General features: G+C 40.4%; 1 protein-coding gene across 1 annotated transcript in view; it reads left to right on the forward strand.

The window, feature by feature from the left end:
* LOC137084571 (NACHT, LRR and PYD domains-containing protein 3-like) overlaps window positions 1-27,500 on the forward strand; it is a 320,075-nt gene that overhangs the window by 165,176 nt on the left and 127,399 nt on the right. Inside the window, exons 6-7 of the mRNA XM_067450861.1 lie at window positions 17,388-17,561; window positions 22,279-22,452. Of these exons, the coding sequence (XP_067306962.1) occupies window positions 17,388-17,561; window positions 22,279-22,452 (348 nt within the window). The remainder of the gene's footprint in view (window positions 1-17,387; window positions 17,562-22,278; window positions 22,453-27,500) is intronic.

The following is a 27,500-nucleotide window of genomic DNA, read 5'->3' on the forward strand; positions in this document are numbered from 1 at the left end:
GTGCATTTGTGGATCGCTTCCTGTGCATTTGTGGATCGCTTCCTCTGCATTTGTGGATCGCAGCACAGCACGTGGATTTTGAAACATTTCTAGCGTCTAGACTCAAGATAATCCACAAATACGTAGACTCCACCCACCGTCTACTTAAGCCAATCAGATCACAGCCATATCGTGCTGACCAATCGTAGCACGTTTTCGCTCCAACCAATCACGTTTTGGCCAGTGCCGCTGAAAAACAGAGTTACGACCACTGATCTATATAACTCTATATATCTATAACTCTATATATCCAACTCTATATATCTATATAACTCTATATATCTATATAACTCTATATATCCAACTCTATATATCTATATAACTCTATATATCTATATAGCTCTATATATCCAACTCTATATATCTATATAACTCTATATATCTATAACTCTATATATCCAACAACTCTATATATCTATATAACTCTATATATATCTATAACTCTCTCTATATATCCAACTCTATATATCTATATAACTCTATATATATCTATAACTCTCTCTATATATCCAACTCTATATATCTATATAACTCTATATATCTATATAACTCTATATATCTATATAACTCTATATATCTATATAACTCTATATATCTATATAACTCTATATATCTATATAACTCTATATATCTATATAACTCTCTCTATATATCCAACTCTATATATCTATATAACTCTATATATCTATATAACTCTATATATCTATATAACTCTATATATCTATATAACTCTATATATCTATATAACTCTATATATCTATATAACTCTATATATCTATATAACTCTCTCTATATATCCAACTCTATATATCTATATAACTCTATATATCTATATAACTCTATATATCTATATAACTCTATATATCTATATAACTCTATATATCTATATAACTCTATATATCTATATAACTCTATATATCCAACTCTATATATCTATATAACTCTATATATCTATATAACTCTATATATCTATATAACTCTATATATCTATATAACTCTATATATCTTTATAACTCTATATATCTATATAACTCTATATATCTATATAACTCTATATATCTATATAACTCTCTCTATATATCCAACTCTATATATCTATATAACTCTATATATCTATATAACTCTATATATCTATATAACTCTATATATCTATATAACTCTATATATCTATATAACTCTATATATCTATATAACTCTATATATCTATATAACTCTATATATCTATATAACTCTATATATCTATATAACTCTATATATCTATATAACTCTATATATCTATATAACTCTATATATCTATATAACTCTATATATCTATATAACTCTATATATCTATATAACTCTATATATCTATATAACTCTATATATCTATATAACTCTATATATCTATATAACTCTATATATCTATATAACTATATATCTATATAACTCTATATCTCTATATAACTCTATATATCTATATAACTCTATATATCTATATAACTCTATATATCTATATAACTCTATATATCTATATAACTCTATATATCTATATAACTCTATATATCTATATAACTCTATATCTCTATATAACTCTATATATCTATATAACTCTATATATCTATATAACTCTATATATCTATATAACTCTATATATCTATATAACTCTATATCTCTATATAACTCTATATATCTATATAACTCTATATATCTATATAACTATATATCTATATAACTCTATATCTCTATATAACTCTATATATCTATATAACTCTATATATCTATATAACTCTATATATCTATATAACTCTATATATCTATATAACTCTATATATCTATATAACTCTATATCTCTATATAACTCTATATATCTATATAACTCTATATAGATAGATCAGTGATTAGGGCACTTCCATAGGAACTGAGGAATTCAGAGCGTGTGTCACAGAGCGACCAATAACTCCAGCAATAAACACCAATCATTTCAGTATAGGCTATCTCAAGTGCCCTCGCTGGAAAATTGATGAAATAAAAATGAATGCATATTTTGAGATTTTATCTCATTATTGGCCTCTCAGGAATATTGACAGAAGATGTGTTTTTATGAAGCATGTTGATGTATTGTTATATAATAGATCATCAGACTCTAACTGCAGTTTCTAACGTGAGATCACTGCTAAAGCTATTATATCCAGATGCTATCTGTCATTTCAACAGTTTTTAGATTCTATGAAATCTTTCTGTCAAATGCATTTATATTCATTCAAGGAATAACGTCTCTAGCGCCTGAATGTAAAGAGTTGAATAAATTGGTTGCCCTGTTTTTTTAACCAGCATTTAAAACTCCTTTCTTGGGTAAATTATATATAGCCTATTCTAGCATCATTCCTTTATATTCACCTGTTGTCTAGGCTTTGTTGGACACTCAGAAGTGAAGACCAGGAGAGCTTGGGTATATCTTCGGGCAGGCGTTCCTCTTTATTGAGAAACACACGTGCCGTCTGTGGCTGCAGTCGTCCAAGTCTAATTTTAAACAGTATACATTGTAATTTATCCACATTTCAGGGAGAGGGATTTACACAGTAGAGGAGGAGACAATCTAAACAAAGGAATGCACATGTTTAGGTAAAAGGGACACACCCCATACATTTCCATGTCACCAGTCCTAATCCTATCAGCATAACAGTGCCAATCAGACCACCAATCCAAATCCTATCAGCATAACAGTGCCAATCAGACGAATAGATGCAAATGTGATCACTCTAACAATGTTGCTTATAGATCAGGAAGTGCATAAAGACAAAAGACTGATTAGCTTGATCTCCTTAGAATGTAGTCAGTCTGTACCTCCAAAATGTGAAGCATTATGTACATAACAAACTGTTTGTATACTATTACATTGGAACCTTGATATAACAATTTATACATTTGTAATCCCACAGCTTCGAGTGTTGAAATAACATAATTTAGGACGTTAACATTAAAATTAAAAATAAAACAGCCAGTAGATGGAGGAAGAGGAACACTTATTGGCTCATTAGCTTTTTATTTTTATTTTGAGTGATTTTTTATAGTTAGTCCGATTTATACCACTAAAGTAATATTTTTTGTTACTTTTTTTGTACTGGAATGTTAAACACATAGGCTAATTAGGGAACATTACAAATGAAAATGAAATACAAAAATGAAAAAAAAAAATATCTGACTACTTCACGATAAATCTTTATTTAAAGGACAACTCTGGTGAGAAATGACCCTAGGGGTAATTAACAGATGGTTACCGAGTAGATCGTTCTCTGGGATGCGTTTTCTTGAAAATCGATTGTAAAGAGTTTTATCTCTAAAAACAGATTAGCTTATAATGCTTGTCTATGGGGCACAGGGTAGACACAGGGTGGTAAGTTTAATAGGAAGATACGTTGTAAACATAGTGCCTTACGCGTTCACGGACAGGAACCATCTCGAAAAACAGTCTCGATGAATCGATCTACGAGCGCTGCTCTAAGTGAGCTGGTCGATAGGAATTAAGTTTGTGAAATGTAATAACATGGACATTTTTTTATTTATTTATTTATTTTCTGTTGTGTTCAGTGTTTTCTTCCGGAAACAACGGACCATATGAGATTCCAAGTCACAGTTCATCACTTAGCAGAGCTCTCGTCGCTTGATGAGTTGAGACTGTTTTTCAAGATGGCGCCTGTCCGTGAAAGTGCACTGCACTATGTTTATAAAGTATCTTCTTATTAAACTGTTTGTACTCTTACAAAGTTCTCAATGCTTCAGTTTGCATGTAGGGACCCTCATTATGCTACTGTGTTAGTGTGAGGCTATTTTTAGCCTAGCCTACACGTGATTGGCTACAACACTCAACACTGTAAAATCATATGTTGTACTCTCGTGACCCAAATGAAGACTCTCTTCTTTATCTCTCCTCAGAATAAAATGCTACTGTAAAGCCTTGGCGACGTCAATGCACATATTGTGTTAACATTTGCCAGACATTGCTGCAAATAGCCTATAGTGAAAAGGCTTGTCTATCCTGCTATATCCTATTTAAAAATATTGACAGGATAGTTGTTTGGAACAACAACAGCTTGGTTCTGGTCAGCACGATATGGCCGTTATCTGATTAAATAGATATATAGAGTTATATAGATATATAGAGTTGGATATATAGAGAGAGTTATAGATATATAGAGTTATATAGATATATAGAGTTATAGATATATATAGAGTTATATAGATATATAGAGTTGTTGGATATATAGAGTTATAGATATATAGAGTTATATAGATATATAGAGTTGGATATATAGAGAGAGTTATAGATATATATAGAGTTATATAGATATATAGAGTTGTTGGATATATAGAGTTATATAGATATATAGAGAGAGTTATAGATATATAGAGTTGGATATATAGAGCTATATAGATATATAGAGTTATATAGATATATAGAGTTATAGATATATATAGAGTTATATAGATATATAGAGTTGTTGGATATATAGAGTTATAGATATATAGAGTTATATAGATATATAGAGTTGGATATATAGAGAGAGTTATAGATATATATAGAGTTATATAGATATATAGAGTTGTTGGATATATAGAGTTATATAGATATATAGAGAGAGTTATATAGATATATAGAGTTGGATATATAGAGCTATATAGATATATAGAGTTATATAGATATATAGAGTTATATAGATATATAGAGTTGGATATATAGAGTTATAGATATATAGAGTTATATAGATCAGTGGTCGTAACTCTGTTTTTCAGCGGCACTGGCCAAAACGTGATTGGTTGGAGCGAAAACGTGCTACGATTGGTCTGCACGATATGGCCGTGATCTGATTGGCTTAAGTAGACGGTGGGTGGAGTCTACGTATTTGTGGATTATCTTGAGTCTAGACGCTAGAAATGTTTCAAAATCCACGTGCTGTGCTGCGATCCACAAATGCAGAGGAAGCGATCCACAAATGAATGCAACTTATGCAAGGCAGAGTTGTGTGTTTTTGGCATGTGTGGATTTTTTTGTTACTCATAAATATCATTGTATTTATTTGTGAATCTAATTTACTTTTGTGAAACTCTCGCATGTATTTGTGGATCTCATTCTATTGATTTGTGAAATTATTTATTTTTTGTGAATCGCTTTACATTTATTTGTGGATAACAATATATTTGTTTGGAATAATGCAACAATATTACCCCCATAACACACACATAGACTATCTCTCACGTCAAAATCTGAAGCATGGTCAACTGCCAAACGCAAATAATTAAATGCGTCTGCGGAAGCTAAGCTAAGCAGTGAAGCTAAGTGTGAAGCTAAGCAGGGCTGAGCCTGGTCAGTACCTGGATGGGAGACCAACTGTGAAAACCAGGTAGCTGCTGGTAGAGGTGTTAGTGAGGCCAGCAGGGGGTCCTCACCCTTGGGTCTGTGTGGGTCCTGTTAGGGGTTAACAGCTTATGACCCAGGACCAGTAGTGAAGAAATGAAGACAGAGTCAGGATTGCAATTAAATAAAAGAAAAATTTACTTAAGAATAGTTTGCAGTTTCAAAAGCAGAAGCCAGCTTCAAGTCTCACAAGGAGTTCGTAGGCCGCACTCCCTCTCTCACCGTCTCGTTGCCTCGCCCTATCGTACATACAATTGTCCCAACAGATATACCGTTTTCAAGGTCTTATCCACATCATTACTGCAATGTGGATGGTTCTGATTGGCTCAGAGACAATGCACAGTCATGGTAAATTTCCATTCGAGTCAGTTAATCTGATGCACGTTTCCACTGACGTGTCAGTTGTTGATGCTTTCACCCAGAATTAGGCCCGCAGTGACCTTCCAGATCTGGAGCAGGCGCCAGCTTGCCCAGAACAACAAGTCCACCCATCTCTTAGGGTGCCCATTGAACACCATTCTGATCTGTAACACAGAATATTGCGCACACACACAGATACACAGTCTCTCCAAGGTTGGAGCTGATTAAGCTCCAGTTCTAACTAGTTCTTACCAAAACATACTGATAACATGTGCTTTCTTTTAGTGAGAGGGACACACAATAGTACAGGCAATATTCATCTTGAGTCTTTAGTGTTTCAGTAAAAGGAAATATAAAAGGAATAAAACAATCGGTCACCAAACACAGGAGAGCCAATGACATTTCACAATCACTGCTGACGTAATGACGCAATCGGTCACCAGACACACGAGAGCCAATGACATTTCACAATCACTGCTGACGTAATGATGCAATCGGTCACCAGACACACGAGAGCCAATGACATTTCACAATCACTGCTGACGTAATGATGCAATCGGTCACCAGACACACGAGAGCCAATGACATTTCACAATCACTGCTGACGTAATGACGCAATCGGTCACCAGACACACGAGAGCCAATGACATATCTCAATCACTGCTGACGTAATGACGCAATCGGTCACCAGACACACGAGAGCCAATGATATTTCACAATCACTGCTGACGTAATGATGCAATCGGTCACCAGACACACGAGAGCCAATGACATTTCACAATCACTGCTGACGTAATGACGCAATCGGTCACCAGACACACGAGAGCCAATGACATTTCACAATCACTGCTGACGTAATGACGCAATCAGTCACCAGACGCACGAGAGCCAATGACATTTCACAATCACTGCTGACGTAATGACGCAATCGGTCACCAGACGCACGAGAGCCAATGACATTTCACAATCACTGCTGACGTAATGACGCAATCGGTCACCAGACACACGAGAGCCAATGACATTTCACAATCACTGCTGACGTAATGACGCAATCGGTCACCAGACACACGAGAGCCAATGACATTTCACAATCACTGCTGACGTCATGACGCAATCGGTCACCAGACACACGAGAGCCAATGACATTTCACAATCACTGCTGACGCAATCGGTCACCAGACACACGAGAGCCAATGACATTTCACAATCACTGCTGACGTAATGACGCGATCGGTCACCAGACACACGAGAGCCAATGACATTTCACAATCACTGCTGACGTAATGACGCAATCGGTCACCAGACACACGAGAGCCAATGACATTTCACAATCACTGCTGACGTAATGACGCAATCGGTCACCAGACACACGAGAGCCAATGACATTTCACAATCACTGCTGACGTAATGACGCAATCGGTCACCAGACACACGAGAGCCAATGACATTTCACAATCACTGCTGACGTAATCGGTCACCAGACACACGAGAGCCAATGACATTTCACAATCACTGCTGAACTATTTCTCCTGTAATACCTGTGTCATACCCATGGCATTATACGCATTTGTGTCCTCATTTCACAAGAACATGCCGACACACACTTTCACAGTCACACACACACACACACACACACACACACACACACACCAGGCACGTGCAGAGGGGGGAGCTATGGGTGCTCGAGCCCCTGCCCTTTTCAAAATAAATCAAAAGTGCCCCTTTAAGACAAATATTACTGATAATATTTGTGGTCAATGAAACAAAATAAATTTGACTTATAATGACATGACAATGTGTACAATAGTAACGAACGGCTCAAAAGTCGGGAAATATCTGTTTATTTTTCATATCAGTCGGTCTGAGGCGTTGCCGTGACGCGTTGCTATGGGCTGCGTGCGTTTTACCGGCTGATTTTCCACAGTCTGTTCGGAAACGGCGCTCTTGTCATATATGGTTCTTTCAGAGAGTGTCTGTGGCTTTACGGGGGGGAAAATAAAACAAACATTTTTTTCATCAAAAATCAAAGCTAATAATTCAATTTAATTAAAAATCTTTATTATATATTTCATAAATGCCCGTTTGTCATGTATAATAACCAGGGCTTGACATTAACTCCCGCCAACCCACCAAATGCAGGTAGACTTCAGCTGTGGCGGGTACGGCAGCCACTCCCACTAGCCACTTTGGCGGGTTGAATATAATTCAGCCTACAGCCAAATGAAATGCCAAGACCGTCGTATCACAAAATTACAATTGTATTACAATTCTTTATCGATCAACTTGCAGTAAGTGAAGGCGGGATAGGCAGAATCGCGTGACTGACACACAACAGAAGTGTGCTCTCTCTGTCACACGCGCAATCAGTTCTCCAGTGTTGGGCATAGCGTCGCTACAAGTAGTGACTACTAGCTTAACTACATTTTTCGTTTGCACTTTCCAAGGCATTTCTGAAGATCAAGCTCAAATTGGAAACACAACTGCCAAGTCGCCGATATACTTCACATTCTATGTTCCTTTCTGCCTCGCGCAGACGCGCACAGATGCGTGAGCCTTCCAAAGGACTCCTTTGGCAATGAGCGCGGAAAGACGGGTACTATCTAGTTTACGTTTGTTTCCGAGCACTCAGCTCGCTGTTGCACGCGCGTCAACCGCGCGGTGACAAAAGCGAATCGTCTTCAGTGCAAAGTTTTAGAAGAATTTATTGTGTCTGTTGAATAAACACCTCTTATTAAAAGCATAGGGATCCAGCATGGCCACCTCTTGATATGAATGAATTTTTTTTTTTTCCATGGAGATAGAACACACACACACGCACACGCGCGCGTCTGGTTCACTATCTTTGTGAACACTCTCCATAGGCGTAATGGTTTTTATACTGTAAAAAACGTATTTTCTATCCCCTAACACTGCCCCTAAACCTACCCATCACACACACACACACACACACAGATATAGGCACGTTTTGTTTTTTGCTATGTTGGTACTGTTTGCAGCAGGTCTTAATTCTTTTGCTACTGTACTTTGAGCTGAGTTGAATAGCAAATTAACTTACAGTTTCCTGCAAAAGTGCCCAAGTCTAAATTGAGCATAAACATGCAAACACAGGTGCGTATGCATATCATACACATACAGATGAACATACACACACTTTTGACACCTGGTTTTGTTAATAATATGGATCACATGTTTTTGTTGCCAAATTGATTTCGGACAATTTTTGAATAACTGAAAAAGTATGCATGTCAATCTGCTTGAATTATATTGATCACAGAGATAGCATTGATTGGAATGATGGTGGTTCAATATAAAATGAAATAAATAAAAAATAGCTCAGATGTAGTAAACTACTCTTGCCAAGTTGATGTAGTTTAGCTTGCTACATTTCCTAGCTACCCCCAGCTTCAGTGTAGTGAAGCTTAATTTAATGTAGAGTAACTGGTATCTTAGCTCACTACATTTTCCAAGTATCTTGCCCAACACTGCTCCTTGTGCCTGAATAATTAAATACACATGCACACGTGTCATTTGCTGTAATTGTCCAGCCCTTGCCCACCTGCACATCCCAGCTGATATACAATGTAGTCTTGATTTGGGTGGTCACTCTGCAGGTGAAAGTTTGAAAGAGTTTTAAATCTTCAAAATCAAATAATTTAAGCATGCCAAAGTCAACTTTAATCATATAAAATGTAATTTCCAAACCGCAAAATTGTGGCCGGTGAAAATGCTGAGTGGCTAGTTACTTTGGAAAACCACTAGCCACGGTGGCCGGTGAGAAAAAAAGTTAATGTCAAGCCCTGATAATAACGTTACACCAACCAATCGTGATCTGGCAAAACAAGTTGAAACAAATCGGTTGAAAATGTAATAAATCAAATTGCGTCGCTGACAGGATGTTAACTGCCAAAAAAAGCACCGCACAAAACCACGCAGCAAAACCTACCCCTAAACCTACCCATCACACACTCACACACTCTGTCACAGTCGTCGTCCCCCCCCCCCCACCACAGATACACATACACAGTCCCTTTCTCACTTACTCTCACACACACACACAACACAGTCACATACACAGTCACATACACAGACACACAGTCACAAACACACTCACAAACACTCTCACAGACACACACAGTCACATACACTCACAAACTCACAAAGACCCTCACGAACACACACGCACAGTCACAAACTTTCACAACTCTCACACATTGTCACACACACACGACACACACAGTCACATACACACACACATACAGTCACATACATACACACACAGTCACACACAGTCACAAACACACTCACTCACGAACACATACAGCCACACACACACACACACACACACACACACCAACAGTCATCAGCTTTCTGTTTTGACAGCCTTGTTCAATATTAATGTCAGTTTGTACATACTGTTAAAAAACTCAGAGCCTTTTCTCGACATTGCCTCAATTTCAAAGAGTAAATAAACGAGTAGCGGAAATGACGCAAGTCGAAGCGTCTTGGGTTTGCTCATGCGCAGTACGGGGACGTAAGCGTTTTCAGACGTTTCAGTGTAGATGAACATTTTTTGAAAAACGATTGAAAATGATAGTGTGGACGCGGAGCGTTTTTAGACGAAAACTCGTTTTTAAATTTATCCGGATTAGTGTAGACGTAGCCTCACAAACAGACACTCACAAACACAGACTCACACTCACACACTGACACTCACTCACTCACGAACACACACTCACAAACACTAACAAACAAACACACAACACACAGACACACACAGTCACACACACACACACTCGCTCAAGAACACAGTCACACACACACACATTCACTCACTAACAAACTCACACACACAGTCACATACACATGTAACCACACTCACAAACACACACTCACACACACATAACAGTCACACACACAACAGACACATACACATGCAACCACACTCACAAACACACACTCACACACATAACAGTCAAGGCAAGGCAAGGCAAGGCAAGTTTATTTATATAGCACATTTCATACACAATGGCAATTCAAAGTGCTTTACATAGAAAGGAATTAAAATAGGGAACCAAAGAAAAGAACAGGTAAACTAAAACAGTTATAAAAAATTATTTAAAAAATGATGCATAGATAAGGTGCAATCAGTCGGACGTACAGTGGCACAGTGCTCATTCAGTAAACGCACAGCTGAACAGATGTGTTTTGAGTCTGGATTTGAATGTGGCTACTGTTGGAGCACATCTGATCTGTTCAGGAAGCCGGTTCCAACTACGGCTGGCATAATAGCTAAAAGCAGACTCTCCTTGCTTTGAGTGAACTCTTGGTATTTCTAACTGACTTGATCCTGCTGATCTGAGTGATCTGTTGGGTTTGTATTTAATCAGCATATCTGCGATGTATTGAGGTCCTAGCTCATTGAGTGATTTATAAACAAGGAATAGTACTTTAAAATCGATCCTAGATGTAACTGGAAGCCAGTGTAAAGACCTGAGGACTGGTGTGATATGGTCATATTTTCTGGATCTGCTCACAATCCTGGCAGCAGCGTTCTGTATGAGCTGCAGCTGTCTAATGGTCTTTTTGGGAAGGCCAGTGAGAATTCCATTACAATAGTCCACCCTACTGGTGATGAAAGCATGAACAAGTTTCTCTAAGTCTTGCCTAGAGACAAAACATCTAATCCTTGCAATATTTTTCAGATGATAGTATGCTGATTTAGTTATTGCTTTGACATGACTACTGAAACTCAGGTCTGACTCCAAAATCACTCCAAGATTCCTGACTTGATTTTTTGTTATCAGACCTTTAGCCTCAAGATACGCGTTCACCTTGAGAATTTCATCTTTGTTTCCAAATGTAGTGATTTCGGTTTTGTCTTTGTTTAACTGAAGATAGTTTTGGCACATCCAGTCGTTAACTTCATCAATGCATTTGCACAGCGAGTCAATGGGGCTGTAGTCATTAGGTGACAGTGCTAAGTAGAGCTGGGTGTCGTCAGCATAGCTGTGGTAAGCAATATTGTTCTTTTTCATTATTTGGCTCAGTGGCAGCATATACAGGTTAAACAGGAGTGGTGCAAGAATTGACCCTTGTGGGACTCCGCATGTCATGGACGTCCACTCAGACTTATGGTCACCTATACTCACATAATAACCTCTCCCTTCTAAGTATGATCTGAACCATCTGAGGACCATCCCAGAAAGCCCGACCCAGTTTTCCAGCCTGTCTAGAAGTATGTTGTGGTCAACAGTATCGAATGCAACACTGAGATCGAGTAGAACCAGAATTGATGTTTTGCCTGTATCAGTATTCAAGCGAATATCATTTATAATCTTTATGAGCGCTGTCTCTGTGCTGTGATGCGGTCGGAAACCAGATTGAAAATTGTCAAAGAATCCGTTTGAGTTTAAGAATTTGTTTAGTTGATTGAAAACAACTTTTTCGATGATTTTGCCGATGAAGGGGAGATTTGAGATTGGTCTGTAGTTGCTCAGTATGGAGTTATCCAGATTTCTCTTTTTCAGAAGAGGCTTAACTATTGCAGTTTTAAGGGCGGTTGGAAAAGTCCTGTAGAGAAGTGAGGAGTTCACCACTTCTAGGAGATCTGCTTCCAAACAGTTAAACACCCTTTTGAAAAAAGAAGTGGGGAGTGCGTCAAGGGTGCAGGTTGATGTTTTAAGATGCTGTACTGTGTCTTCTAAAATTTTACCGTCAATTGTTTCGAAATCAGACATAGTAATTTTCCGAGGGTTTGGTCTGATCTGACTGACCCCAGAGCAACTAGAGGATGTGCTGATCGCCTTTCTGATATTTTTGATTTTCTCCGAGAAGAAGGAAGCAAACTCACTGCATTTGCTGTCTGAGAGCATTTCTCTGGTAATGTGACTCGGGGGGTTTGTTAGTCTGTCTACAGTAGCAAAAAGAGTGCGCGTGTTGTTTATGTGTTTGTTTATAATATTTGAGAAGAAGGTCATTCTATCTTTGCCTAGTTCAACATTGAAAGCATGAAGGCTGTCTTTATAGATGTTATAATGGACTACAAGTTTTGTCTTCCGCCACTTTCGTTCAGATTTTCTGCATTGTCTTTTCATTATTTGAACTGCTGTTGAGTTTCTCCATGGTGCCTTTTGTTTGCCACTCTTTTTCCTGACTTTCAGAGGGGCAATATCATCAATTACACTCTTAACTTTTGAGTTAAAGGAGTCAAGGAGAAAATCAACAGAGTCTGCAGATATGCTTGGTGTTAGAGATAAAGCCTTCATAAACAGCACATTAGTGTTCTCATTTAAGCATCTCTTTTTGACAGAGACAGATCTAGCTTCAATGGCAGGAGTGATTGATATGTCAAAGAAAATACAGAAATGATCAGACAGTGCCCCATCCCTAATAACAATCGATGAAATGTTTAGACCCTTACTGATAAGTAAATCTAGAGTGTGTCCACGATTGTGTGTGGGTCCATTTACATGCTGTGTCAAATCAAAAGTGTTAAGAACAGTCATGAGCTCTTTTGTTTTACTGGATTCAATATTGTCTATGTGAATGTTAAAATCCACAGCAATAGCAAAACAGTCAAACTCTGAGGAAATTATTGATAACAGTTCTGTAAATTCCTCAATAAAGGCTGGAGAGTACTTTGGAGGCCTGTAAACAATGATAAGCAGGATGCGTGGAGAACCTTTTAACACAATACCCAAATATTCTAGAGACAAATAGTCACCAAATGATACTTGCTTACATTGATAGAAATCTTTAAAAAGAGCAGCAACACCCCCACCTCTCCTAACAGATCTGCAAACACTCATAAAAGTAAAGTTAGGAGGGGCTGCTTCATTGAGGACTGTTGCACTACAGTTTTCTTCTAGCCACGTTTCATTTAGAAGCAAAAAATCAAGGTTGTTAGTGGTTAAGTCATTGACTAGGAATGATTTGTTCTTAAGTGAACAGATGTTTAAAAGTGCTAACTTAACAGTATTAATTTTTTCACCCACATTAGTCTCAGTTTGACAGGAAACAGGCAGCAGATTATATTGGTTTGTTAAACGGCCTGACAAGGCCTTAGACTTTCTTTCACGTAACAGAACAGAGATAGAGAAAGAGGCAGGCACACTGGGTTCCCACTTGTTTTGTAAACATTTGATAAAGGTACTGTTATCATAGCGGGGACCCAAAACACATCACTGAGAGCTGGAATCAGTTGTTTTTGGTTCACCTACAACAGATGGAGGAGGGTGTGGGCCCTGGCGTTGTGACCGAAGAAATCTCACAGGAGGAGGGGGAGCTGGGCCCACAGGCTTTGGTGGTTGTGGGGCTCGACGCTTTTTGGTTGATATCTGGGGGCTCGCAGCAATTGAGTGTGATAGTCTAGTTCCAACAAAAATCAGTTCCTCCATTTTCTCTGAGAAGCCCAGATGCGGGGATGCTGGAGAGAGGAATGACATGTCTGGTGAGAGGGGCTGTTGCTCTGGTGTTATCGGAAGTTGAAGTATGTTGTCCTGGCTTTGCTGTCCATTTTCAAGAAAGTCATCTTTGGGTGCTGAATCTTGGAGCAGATCTAATCCATCACAGTCTGTCTGTAGTGAGCTCTGTGGGCAGGGCTCAGCTGAGAGTGTGTCCGTGAGCAATTGTTGTGGCTGTGTGGAGTTCTCATTGTCCTTGTGGGATGTGTCAGCCGAGTGTCCATTCAGGAGCTGAAATGAAGTCCTGTGGTCATCCATACTCTGTATCAGGTTGAGTGGGTTAAAACACACAGCTGAAGGATGATGAAGGGAAAAATAAATATTGTCCTTTAGCACTCTTGCACCAAGTTTGTTTGGATGGATGCCATTTGATGTAAACAGTTGTCTCTGACTCCAGAAGAGATTGAAGTTATCAATGAAGTTCACTCCATTCATGTTACAGGTTTTTTGCAGCCATGTATTAAGCCCAAGCAACCGTGAGAATCTATTTGTTCCTCTTGCTGGCAGTGGTCCACTGATGAACGGCTGAACTTTCAGTTTTCTAAGTGTTTCAAAAAGTTCATTGAAGTCCGACTTCATGAGTTCTGACTGCTCTCTCTGAATATCGTTCTTCCCCACATGAATGATTAGTTGATTTGCAGTCTTTTGTTTCATCAGAATATTCTCAATTTCCCTGTTTACATCAGAAATGGTTGCTTGTGGAAGGCAGCATGTAGTCGTATCTCTGCTGCGAATGTTTCTGACTGTAGAGTCACCCACTATCAGAGTCCTTGGCTCGGCTGCGCTCTGAGCTGAGGGCCGCTGTCTGCTCGACCTTGAGCGCCTGTTAGCATTAGTGTTAGCTGTGGGCTGATGCAATCTGTGTTCGATCATATTCATCACGTTTGGGGATTCCTCACCCACATTCATTAATACTTCAAATCTGTTTTCGAGATGTATCGATGGTGGTCGGAAACTAGAGTTTGCAATCCTTGTGTCTGGGGTGGAGCATGCAACGGCAGCAATATATGAAGCTCGTGACAATCTGATGTCTCGAGTGCGTTTGGGTCTTGCCCCCTGTTTGTGCCATTGATTAGTGTGTTGATCAGTTACTTGTTTCTCTATCTGTTGAGTAGCACTAAATTTATGGGACTCACCGGCTGTGTGCAGAGGGCGTTCGTGATGAAGCTCTGCTGTGTGATTCGTCCGGTTCGGTGGTTCCGCAAATAACTTTGTTTCAAGAACTGCAATCCTTTGTGAAAGTCTGTGGCAGTTTGTGCAGCAAGAAGATTCCTTAGCTAGAGGAGGCATTTTCTTATCCTTTCGATAGTAGGCAGCTGTGTTTTCCCTTCCGGAATGTAAGCTGATGGCAGCGAGAGGTTGGTCAGATGAAATGTTCCACTTTTTTGTAGTGATCCAGTCAACAGAGTTTCTAGTTTTATCGTTGAAGTCAAGCTTTGTTGTTTGAGCGCTGTGTTGATTTGCTGAAGTTAAAATTATGAGATAAAATATAGAAGCGATAGAGCAAAGCGCGGAGCAGTAAGCAAGAGCGTCCGAACAGTAGCGAAGCAGGAAGACTTTGAAGGAAGTCACATACACACTGACACACAGACACACACAGTCACAAACATATACACACATGCAGTCACATATACACACACACACTCTCAAACACACACACTCACGAACAAACACACACAGTCACATGCACATGCTCACAAACTCACACGCGCACACAAACTCACATAACACACACAAACTCACATAACACACACACAACACACATATAACAGTCACATACACACACACTCACAAACACTCACAAACAACACACACATACGCACACACACACACATATACACACACACACCCACTCACGGTGTCTCAAACACACTCACGAACAAACACACACACACACAGTCACATGCACATGCTCACAAACTCACACGCAAACACACAGACATGCACACACACACACACGCACACAAACTCACATACACACAAACTCACATACACACACGCTCACAAACTCACACATGCGCACACACACACACACACAGTCACATACACACACTAACAAAGACACTTACTCACTCATGAACACACACACTCACAAACACTCACAAAGACACTTACTCACTCATGAACACACAAACACACACTCACAAACTCACACAGTCACATAAACACACAGACAGACATGCGCGCGTGCACACACACACACACAGTCACATACACACACACACACACACACACACGCACAAACACTCACTCATGAACACACACAGTCACAAACACTCACACAGTCACATACACATAACACAGTCTCATACACTGACACACATACACACATATACAAACAAACACACACTCACAAATTCATGAACACGCATAAACTCACTCAAACACACTCACAAACTCAGTCGCATACACACACACACACACACACACACACACACACACACACACACACACTGTCACAGTCGCACACAATCACACACAGTAACACTCATTCATGAACACAGTCACACAAACACAGACACACACAGTCACACACACACAGACATGCACACACACCCAGTCACACACGTTTGTTTTTGTGAAATGTGGGGACATTCCATAGGCGTAATTGTTTTTATACTATACACATTTGTGTCCTCATATGTCACAAAAACATGCCCACCCACACACACACACTCATAACGACACTCACTCACACTCACACACACACACACACACACACTCATACACACAGTCACACATACAGACACACCCTCACAAACACGCTCTCTCTCTCTCTCTCTCTCTCTCTCTCACACACACACACACACACACACACACACGCACACACAGTCACATACACACTCATTCATGAACACAGTCACACAAACACACACACACTCATAAACAAATACACTCACATACACACTTTCTCTCTCACTCTCTCTCACACACACACACGCTGAAATAATGTTGTTATTCTGTACAAACTGTATATTCTCTCCTCTTATCCTAACTGATGTATTTTAACAACGTGAACTAATGAGTATTTATATATATTTCATATTGACAGCATTGTGTTATTTATTTATTTAGTGTAAGTGCTCATGTTTAGCTTTGGAGATAGACTTAATGTGTGTCATTGTTCTCTACAGGTTGGGGAGCTGTGGTGTCACAGATGAAGGTTGTGCTGCTCTGGCTTCAGCTCTGAGATCAAACCCCTCACACCTGAGAGAACTGAATCTGTCTTGGAATAATATAGGAGACTCAGGAGTGAAGCTGCTCTCTGCTGTGCTGGAGAATCCTCTCTGTAAACTGGAGAGACTGAGGTAAGATCATACGTGACTCTGATATGAAACTGAGTCTCTGTGTGTGACGAGCAGGGCGGGCGAGAGCCGTGAGAGAACGGTGTGAGGCCGGTGGAGTGATTGCAAATGAGCATCACCTGCGCATCACACTGTGAACTTTATAATTAATGTATTCATAAAGTAACAAAATTGAAAAGAGGAATCAAACTATTGTTACATTTAGAGCTGTCACTAACGGTTATTTTAGTAATCGAGTATTCGGTCGATTATTTTGATGATTAATCAAGTAATCTGATTTTTGTGTGGTAATAAAAATAGACCTAATCAAACAATGGCCTTTAAAATGATTTAAAATACAAAGATATTAACAATGGGGCAATAATATTTGGTTCTAAAAGTATCATAGTAATCATATAGTTTTACACGACAACACTGTTGAATTAAATAATATAATATAAATTGAGACGTACTCTTTACAACCGCTTACAAATCATTAAACGCTGTTGTTGGTTATTTAAAATATCTAATGGATGAACTCCTCTTGAACATTTTACTACTTGTGACGACCTGAGGAAGGAGGACCCAAAAGCAGAAGAATGCTTAACTTCAATTTATTGAAACAATAATAAAGACAGTCCAAACCGCAAGACCCCAAAACAGCTCAGAACTGAAGAGAATGGTCAGGCCGGCAGGAGGTCAGAATCCAGGACAATCAAATCCAAATCATGAGGCAAGAATCAGTGTCAGACAAGCAGGATAGTCAGACGAGGAGCAAACAAAACCAACAGAGACATCCCAACTGACGATCAGAAACAGGCAGGTGTTCACAGCAGAAAGCAGTCCGGAAAGGCCAACGGTAACCCAGAACAATCCAAACTCCAGCGTCAGTAACAGTCCAAATGTTCAGCAGTAAAGGCCCTTTCACACCGGACGCGTAACGAAAAAGCGAAACGAATAAGCAAATTTTTCGTCTGCGAATACTTCGCATCAAAACCATTCACATCAGCCGCGACACGAATTTGCAACGTTCAGAGCTCCAACATTCCAAAACATTTGCTGCGTCAGCTGAGAAAACACGGACAGTGAAGATGAGCTTTTCATTTGATTTAAAAGACGGTTTCGGGTGCAACCCAGTCTTGAAGGACAGAGAGTCTGAAGGGGAGGATGCTAATCATCTACAGGAGCTAAATCTTTATCATGGCCGGTTCTGCACTTTAGTACTTTCTTAAGTCTGTGGGACAATTTGAGGATCTCATCCCGAGACAGCAGCGCATCTGACGAGACAAACCGCGCTCTTCAGGAACCAATCCATCCGGTCTGTTTCCAGTTCAGTCACAATGTGAACATTTAAGCGCTACAGACATACTGATGGCAACACATTCACTTTCCATAATCGCGGACATAAGGTTAAAAAAAAAAACGATATATAAAAGGTTAACTTAGGTTATTGCTGTCTGTAAACACAGCCGCAGATGCACAGCTTTGACTAGACCTGTAATCTCATGAGATATGCCACACCTGGCAAAGGTTAATGTTGAGTGAATAGCTCATGACATCAACTGGACATTTCGTCACCTTTGTTTCCTTTTATGTGATTGGTTGAAGCCGTTTTTGGCGCAGCTAGAGTAAAAAAAAAATCGAAACTGAAACGAAAAACATAAATGCCATTTTTTCGCCGCAGCACATTTGCGTTGGTCTATGTGGTTTACAGGGACTCTCCATAGGCGTAATGGTTTTTATACTGTACAAACCGTATTTTCTATCCCCTTACACTGCCCCTAAACCTACCCATCACACACACACACACACACACTGCCCCTAAACCTACCCATCTCACACACACACACACACACACACACACACACACACACACACACACACACACACACACTGCCCCTAAACCTACCCATCACAGGAAACATTCTGCATTTTTACTTTCTCAATAAACTCCTACTGTGTGATTTATAAGCCTTTTGAAAAGTGGGGCCATGGGTAATGTCCTCATATTTCACCCTCTCCTGTAATACCTGTGTCATACCCATGGCATTATACACATTTGTGTCCTCATATGTCACAAAAACATACACACAACACACTCACACACTCATAAAGACACTCACAAACACGCACACATGCAGTCATACACACACACACACACACTAGAGGTCTTCACGGGTCCAAAAATTCGCACCCGAACCCGAAGAGATCCGCAATGTTCAACACAGACCCGACCCTGACCCGTCTATTATTTCAAAAACTGGACCCGGACCCGTGCAGATCCGAAAAATGCCAAAAATATAGTACCCGGAACCGACATGGACCCGTCTATTATTTGATAGCTGGAACCGAACCCGCCGGGAAGACACAGACGCGACTGGACCCGATTGTCTCATATTACACAATAAACTGCTGTTAACAAGTTAATGAACAAGCTGCGAAAAATAACTGTCTCAGTCAGCCTACCTAATGATATATAGCCGTCTCCCTTACTTGTACCTCGATTGTGATGTATTACAATATTCCTCATTAATTGTTCAAAGCATGCTTAATTCACTCATTTCAGCTGTAAAAGTCAATTTTATTTCACAGTGACGGATTTATGAGTTAATTCGCATAATAACTTTGACTGTTTGCCCTTTTGAACTAATAACTATTGCTCGTTTAGTGCCATGGCCGCTTGCGTTACCATTATTTATTTGCCATAATCTCTCTGAGCCGAGTCTGACTAGCAGAACTTTAAGATTAAACAAGACGGTTCATTCATATTATTTTTAAAGTCATTACAGTCACTGCGGAAACTCGGGTTGCCATAGAAACATGACACGCGCTTGAGACTGCACTCGCGCGTCAGCTGGAGCACCTGAAATATGAGCTTTTTTTAACGCAATTTGAGCATCACAGAAAACATTTATGTGACAGTTCACCTGAGGTCTTGTTGCTGATTTGAAATATATTCTTGAGTACATTATTACCGCGCGCATGCATTAAATCTGCCCGCTTTTTAACCGGCAGAGAGAGAGAGAGCGCGCGCGCGAGAGAGAGAGAGAGCGCGCGCGCGAGAGAGAGAGAGAGAGAGCGCGCGAGAGAGAGAGCGCGCGAGAGAGAGAGCGCGATAGAGAGAGAGAGCGCGATAGAGAGAGAGAGCGCGATAGAGAGAGAGAGCGCGATAGAGAGAGAGAGCGCGATAGAGAGAGAGAGAGAGAGAGAGAGAGAGAGCGAGAGAGAGCGAGAGAGAGCGCGATAGAGAGAGAGAGCGCGATAGAGAGAGAGAGCGCGATAGAGAGAGAGAGCGCGATAGAGAGAGAGAGCGCGATAGAGAGAGAGAGCGCGATAGAGAGAGAGAGCGCGATAGAGAGAGAGAGCGCGATAGAGAGAGAGAGAGAGAGAGAGAGAGAGAGCGCTTGTGTTTTTGTTGTTGTTGTGTATTTCTAAACCTCATTTCCCGGCTCACACTTTTCTTATCCTAATTTAGCAATTTGTAAGTTACACAAAACACACAAGCCGCGTTGACTCTCACGGCCAGGTGTTCTCCGAGTCCGATTGACGTATTACATAGGCTACAACATCCCGGGTCCACGGGTCTCGGGTGCCCCGTGAAGACCTCTAACACACACACACAGTCACATACACATACACTCACACAGTCACATACACATACACTCACAAACTCACAGAGACCCTCACGAACACACACACACAGTCACAAACACTCACAACTCACACACACACGACACACACAGTCACATACACTTACACATACAGTCACATACATACACACACAGTCAAACACAGTCACAAAAACACTCACTCACGAACACTTACAGCCACACACACACTCACACACACCAACAGTCAAATACACGCACACACAAATTCAGTCACACTCACAAACACAGACACACACACATGCAAAAAAGTCACATACACACACAGACACACACAGTCACATACACACACACACTCACTCACTCACTCCCAAACACACACTCACAAACACTCACAAACTCGCACACATACACAACACACAGACACACACAGTCACAAACACACACACACACACTCAAGAACACACACACACAGTCACATACACATGCTAACACACTCACCAACACACAGTCACACACACATAACAGTCACATACACACTCACACACACATACACACACACAATCACATACATACACACTCACACATAGACACACACCGTCATATACACACACACAGACACACACACAGTCACATACATACACACTCACTCGCAAACACTCACAAACTCACACACAATACAAAGACACACAAAGTCACAAACACACACACACACACACACTCAAGAACACACACAGTCACATAAACATGCTCACACACTCACAAACTCACACACACACACACACACACACACTATCTCTCTCTCTCTCTCTCTCACACACACACACACACACACACACACACACACACAAATACACAAACAAATACACTCACACACACTTTCTCTCTCACACACACGTTCTCACACACATTGGGTTTCCATGTTTTATGGGTCTTTCCACAGAAATAATGTTGTTATACTGTACAAACTGTATATTCTCTCCTCTTATCCTAACTGATGTATTTTAACAACGTGAACTAATGAGTATTTATATATATTTCATATTGACAGCATTGTGTTATTTATTTATTTAGTGTAAGTGCTCATGTTTAGCTTTGGAGATAGACTTAATGTGTGTCATTGTTCTCTACAGGTTGGAGAGCTGTGGTGTCACAGATGAAGGTTGTGCTGCTCTGGCTTCAGCTCTGAGATCAAACCCCTCACACCTGAGAGATCTGGATCTGTCTGAGAATAATCTAGGAGACTCAGGAGTGAAGCTGCTCTCTGCTGTGCTGGAGAATCCTCTCTGTAAACTGGAGAGACTGAGGTAAGATCATACGTGACTCTGATATGAAACTGAGTCTCTGTGTGTGACGAGCAGGGCGGGCGAGAGCCGTGAGAGAACGGTGTGAGGCCGGTGGAGTGATTGCAAATGAGCATCACCTGCGCATCACACTGTGAACTTTATCATTTAAGGCCATCCTTAAAAATATTCTTGTTTGCCGTAACCCGACCGACCCTGTCAATTTAGGGCCGACTCAAATTATTTTATTTTTTTCCTTTTACGCCCGTTTCACACATACTCCGTCTACAGTGCGTGTGCGGTGTGTGTTGCGTTGCGTGTGCGTTGCAGGAGCCCCACACCCTGTTGTGCTTTCACTTATGCTGTGTTTGCAGTCCGCAACTGATCCGCTGTTGCACACCACAAACACAGCATTTATTCATTATTTTTTATTTAAAATCCAAAAGTTTTTACTGAACATGCCTCGTCAGAATTCCAATTAGCCTATCTTTGTTTACTCTTTAATAGAAGTCAGGTTAGGTAGCCTACTACATTTAAACAACATTTTATTAAATTCATTTATTCATGTTTATATACTTTAGATTTAGCTCACACAAGTGGCAAAACATTTAAACATAGGTTATAGCCTAAAATCACAAACATTTTAAATTAGAAACGTTACAATAGTCTATTCAAAAACAGCCGACTCTCGTCTTTTCTTTCGTTTTTACACCCTTTTAAAAGAAATCCTCCAGGTCAAAAAGAACTTTGCTTTTCACCTCCAAGAAAGTACGAGTGCTCTCCATTATGGCACTTTTTTTTTTAGCCTAAATGCCAGGTAAGGTGTCGTTTTGTTGCTTTACTTGAGAAAAAAAGCCATGTGTTGACTTTGAAACAAGAGTATATTTTAAATGATATGCATCTGTGGTGAAATTACTAGATTTTCGCGTCAGTACATGTTTATTTTAATGTGAACGATCTTCTGTCGCTTTAATGCAGCAACGCAGTGCAGCAAAAAATAGACTCGGTGTGAAAACGATCCGTGCACTGCTGCAGACGCAACGCACCAGGAACGGACTGACGGACCGCGTCCGCGTGCAGTGTGAAAGCTGTCATCCGTTAACATGGGTACGGAAAAAATACGCACCGCACACACACTGCAGACGGAGTGTGTGTGAAACGGGCGTTAGTCCGACCGACTTGCCGGTTGTAAATTTGCATTAAGACCGACCAATTTCTTTTTTTACTCTTCAAACAACTAATACAAAAGTAGTAAAATAATATGAATTATATTTTAATAAGTATTATAAATATAAATTGCCTGGGTCTACATACAAACGAAGGCTACGTTCTTTCTTTTATAGAAAAACCCGTGACGTCCTCTATGTTTACACTATGGTTAACGGATGTCACACTATGGCCTGTGCGTTCGTTTCGGCTCATACTCTCATTCACTGTAACGTTAGACTATTAAAGCCCTGTCGGAGATTTCGCCGCATTGTGTGACAGGAGTCAGGACCATGGACACGTTACACACACCAGGCAAGTGCACTGCAGAGGGGACGGCTTTGAGCCCCTGCCCTTTTTGAAAAGTAATCAAAAGTGCCCCTCTCAACATTCATCATTACTATATTGTGGCCAATAACTGTCTCTGTGTGCTCGTCCAAAAGCGCACGCACGTCTCACAGCGCGCAAATATTGAGTTATTTTAAACTCACACAAAAAGTATATCAACGTGTCGATCTTGATGAGTATCCAAGCAGACATAGTCTGATGCCTTAAGTGAACTGTATACAGTCGAGAAAGACGAGCATATCCCTGCATTAGGTCTTAAAGCGGCAGTCGCCTTCTGCTGTCTGTCAAACAAAAGATAAGGACATCACTCACTACTCTTGATTGAATAGCTTTTGTAATTTTAAAAAGGATTGATCTTTAATTTAAACAGTTACATGTGCAGTTATTTTACACTTGATTAATTTATTCAATTTCTCTACCTAAAAACTAATGTTAGACCTACCTGAAAAATCTGAAAAGCATTGTTTATTTTATTAGTATCTTTGCTCAATAGCATTTATTTGTGCTGCTGCTTATTTAAGTTTTTTGTTCTTATTTTCTTTATTTTTATTTGACAGTAGTTCTTTCTTTCCCTGAGCATGGCAAATAACAATAATTCATTACATTTTTATAGCGCTTTTCTAGACAACCAAAGCGCTTTACATATAGAAGGGGGGAATCTCCTCAGCCACCACCACCAAATACCAAACCGTACTGAAACCGCGAACCTGAAACCGTGATACAAACCGAGCCGTGAGCAATTACACCCCTAGTGTAACATATGTATGGGGGTGTCACAAAATTAGAACATTTTCAAAGGGTGCCATGACTGAAAAAAGGTTGGTAAACACTGATTTAGTGAATGGCTGTGGCTCGACGGCAGGAAAAACAATCCAAACAATCACGATTTTTAAACCTTTTTCATCATTGATGTTAATCAAAGCTATTATTCTAAATGTAGGCTGTCAAGAAGGAGGAAAGAGGGGCAGTGTCTCTTCAAAACAACTGAGACAATACATAATATTACAAAAATAAAATAACGTCTGAAAAAAATGGTCTGCCATTGTCTGTGATGTTTGTTTACTGTAATATTTACCAGTAAAGAGTAGGTTATAGCTACTTAATTCATTGAATTCATAAAAAAAAAAATCTTTTTAATATTCAAATACACTAGTCTAAATCACCAGATGCGTTGGTTTAGCAGCAAGTGCAAGCCACTTCAGAGACACAGATAGTTGCATGTTCTGAGTTAACACAATCGAGTGTAAAAATACGAATACATATACATATCATATACAATACATATCACTGGAAAATACTAAAACTGGAAGACAGCGGGAAAAGAGCTAAAATACGTGAGAAACCCGGAAAACAAGGGAGGGTTGACAGCTATGAGTCAATGACAGCTAGCGGTGGTTGGAACCTTTTCTTAATGAATGCACCTGAAATTTATGCAATAAACATGTTTTTGACAAATATTTCAATTTGTTTGTGGTCTATATATCCTGCAATTAGCCTATGCGCCCGAAGGCACGGCTTGAAGACCCAGTCAGTTTAAATTCATACCTACTAATCACCATCACCAAAAATGTCCTTTTTTTACATTAAAATTTGGAAAAAAAAATTGACCTCCCTACCGACCCTTTAAAAAAAAAAAATGTATTGTTACTGCAAACCAAAATATTTTTAAGGATGGCCTAATGTATTCATAAAGTAACAAAATTGAAAAGAGGAATCAAACTATTGTTACATTTAGAGCTGCCACTAATGGTTATTTTAGTAACACAATGTAAAGCGCCGTGTGTGCTGACTGACCCAGTATACCCAAAGCACATGTTAATAAACCCCCGATAGACCGACAGAGGCAGCTTATAAGGGGAATGAAGAACCGGAAGAGTCGGTTCGTTTGAACAGCTGATCGGACATAGTCGGATCTTATGATGAATGAATAGTGCTTGAGGGCTAATGTGTACAGGCCAAAACATAAGGCAATCTGTTTGTCAGGGTCTAGAAAGAGCCTAGATGGAGAGTAGCCCTGCTTGTAGAGCTGGAACCTCCAACTTGTAGAATCTGATAAAAGTGGACGGAGAGGCCCAGCCTGCCGCCGCACAGATATCTTCCAAAGAAATGCCACACGACCAAGCCCAAGATGAGGCCATGCCTCTAGAGGAGTGGGCTTAAATGCCTGTAGGACAGGTTAGGTCCTAGACCTATATGCTAGTGGGACTGCATCCACTATCCAGTGTGAGAGTCTGTTTCATGACAGCACAAACTTTAGTGCGGCCACCGAAGCAATGAAGAGCTGATCCGACTGCCTGAAGGGGGCGGAGCGCTCTAGATACAATCTCAATGCTCTGACTGGGCAGAATAGGTTTGCGTCTTATTCTCTCTGAGACGCGGGTTAAGCAGTGAAAAGACCTGCATACTGAAGGGGTTGATAGCACTTTCAGCATAAAACCATGCCTCGGTTTGAGCACAACCTTGAAGTTGCTGGACCCAAACTCAAGACAGGAAGGGCTCACGGAGAGTGCAGGTAAGCCACCCACTCGCTTAACCGAGGCCACAGCCAGCAGAAAAACGGTTTTGAGTGATATGTGCTTCAAGCTCGTGTTCTGAAGTGGTTAGGAGGGGGAACCCTTCACGGCCTCCAAAACCATGGCGAGTTCCCAAATAGGGACCGAGGTAGGGGCAAGGTGGGCTGAATCTCCTGGCCCCTTTAAGAAAACACACAATAAGATCACTTTTCCCTAGTGAATGTGCCGCGATCGGAGCGTGGCTAGCTGCTATGGCGGAGACACACACCCCGAGTATGGAGGGGGGACGACCCGTATCCATTAGCTCTTGGAGAAAGCGAGCAGTTCCGCCAGTTCGCATGAGTGTGCGTCGATGTTTCGCGTAGCACATTGGTTAGAAAACCACTGACCACTTCAAAGCAGAGCTGCCAGATAGCAGGGGCTCTAGCTTCCGAAATAGTGTTCATAACCTGTCAGAGAGGTTCCCGGATACCGTTGATGGGCCATACGTGGAGGGCCCACCGCTCGGGATTGGGATGCCAGATCTTCAGTCTGATCTCGGCTGCCCTAGCGATTTTATGTACGCTATCAAGACGTGGTGGTTCTTATGCCGTAAGACGCTCGTTGAGTCTTGAGTCTATGACAATGACTGTACTGATAAGCCTGCCCCTCGAAGGCGAATCTCAAGAATGGCCTGTAGAGGGGGTTATCGTAACGTGAAGTATGCGTTTTTCAGATCTATTGAGAAAACCCAATCCCCGGGGCGAATGTGCGCGAGGATTTGTTTCACCGTCAGCACCTTGAAACGAGCGTGTCATAAGTGCTTTGTTCAGATGCCTGGAAAATGGGCCTGAGACCGCCACCCATTTTCGGCATGAGGAATTAGCGACAGTAAAAACCTGACTCGCTAGCGTCGGGTGTACTGTTTCCGCCGCTCTCTCCTTTAACAGTTTCAATGCCTCAGCGAGAAGCACGTGACTGACACTGCTTCTTACAGAGGGCTCGACCACGGCTTGAATCGCGGGG

This window comes from Pseudorasbora parva, chromosome 8 (genome assembly GCF_024679245.1).
Source record: "Pseudorasbora parva isolate DD20220531a chromosome 8, ASM2467924v1, whole genome shotgun sequence".
In the NCBI taxonomy this organism is placed as follows: Eukaryota; Metazoa; Chordata; class Actinopteri; order Cypriniformes; family Gobionidae; genus Pseudorasbora; species Pseudorasbora parva.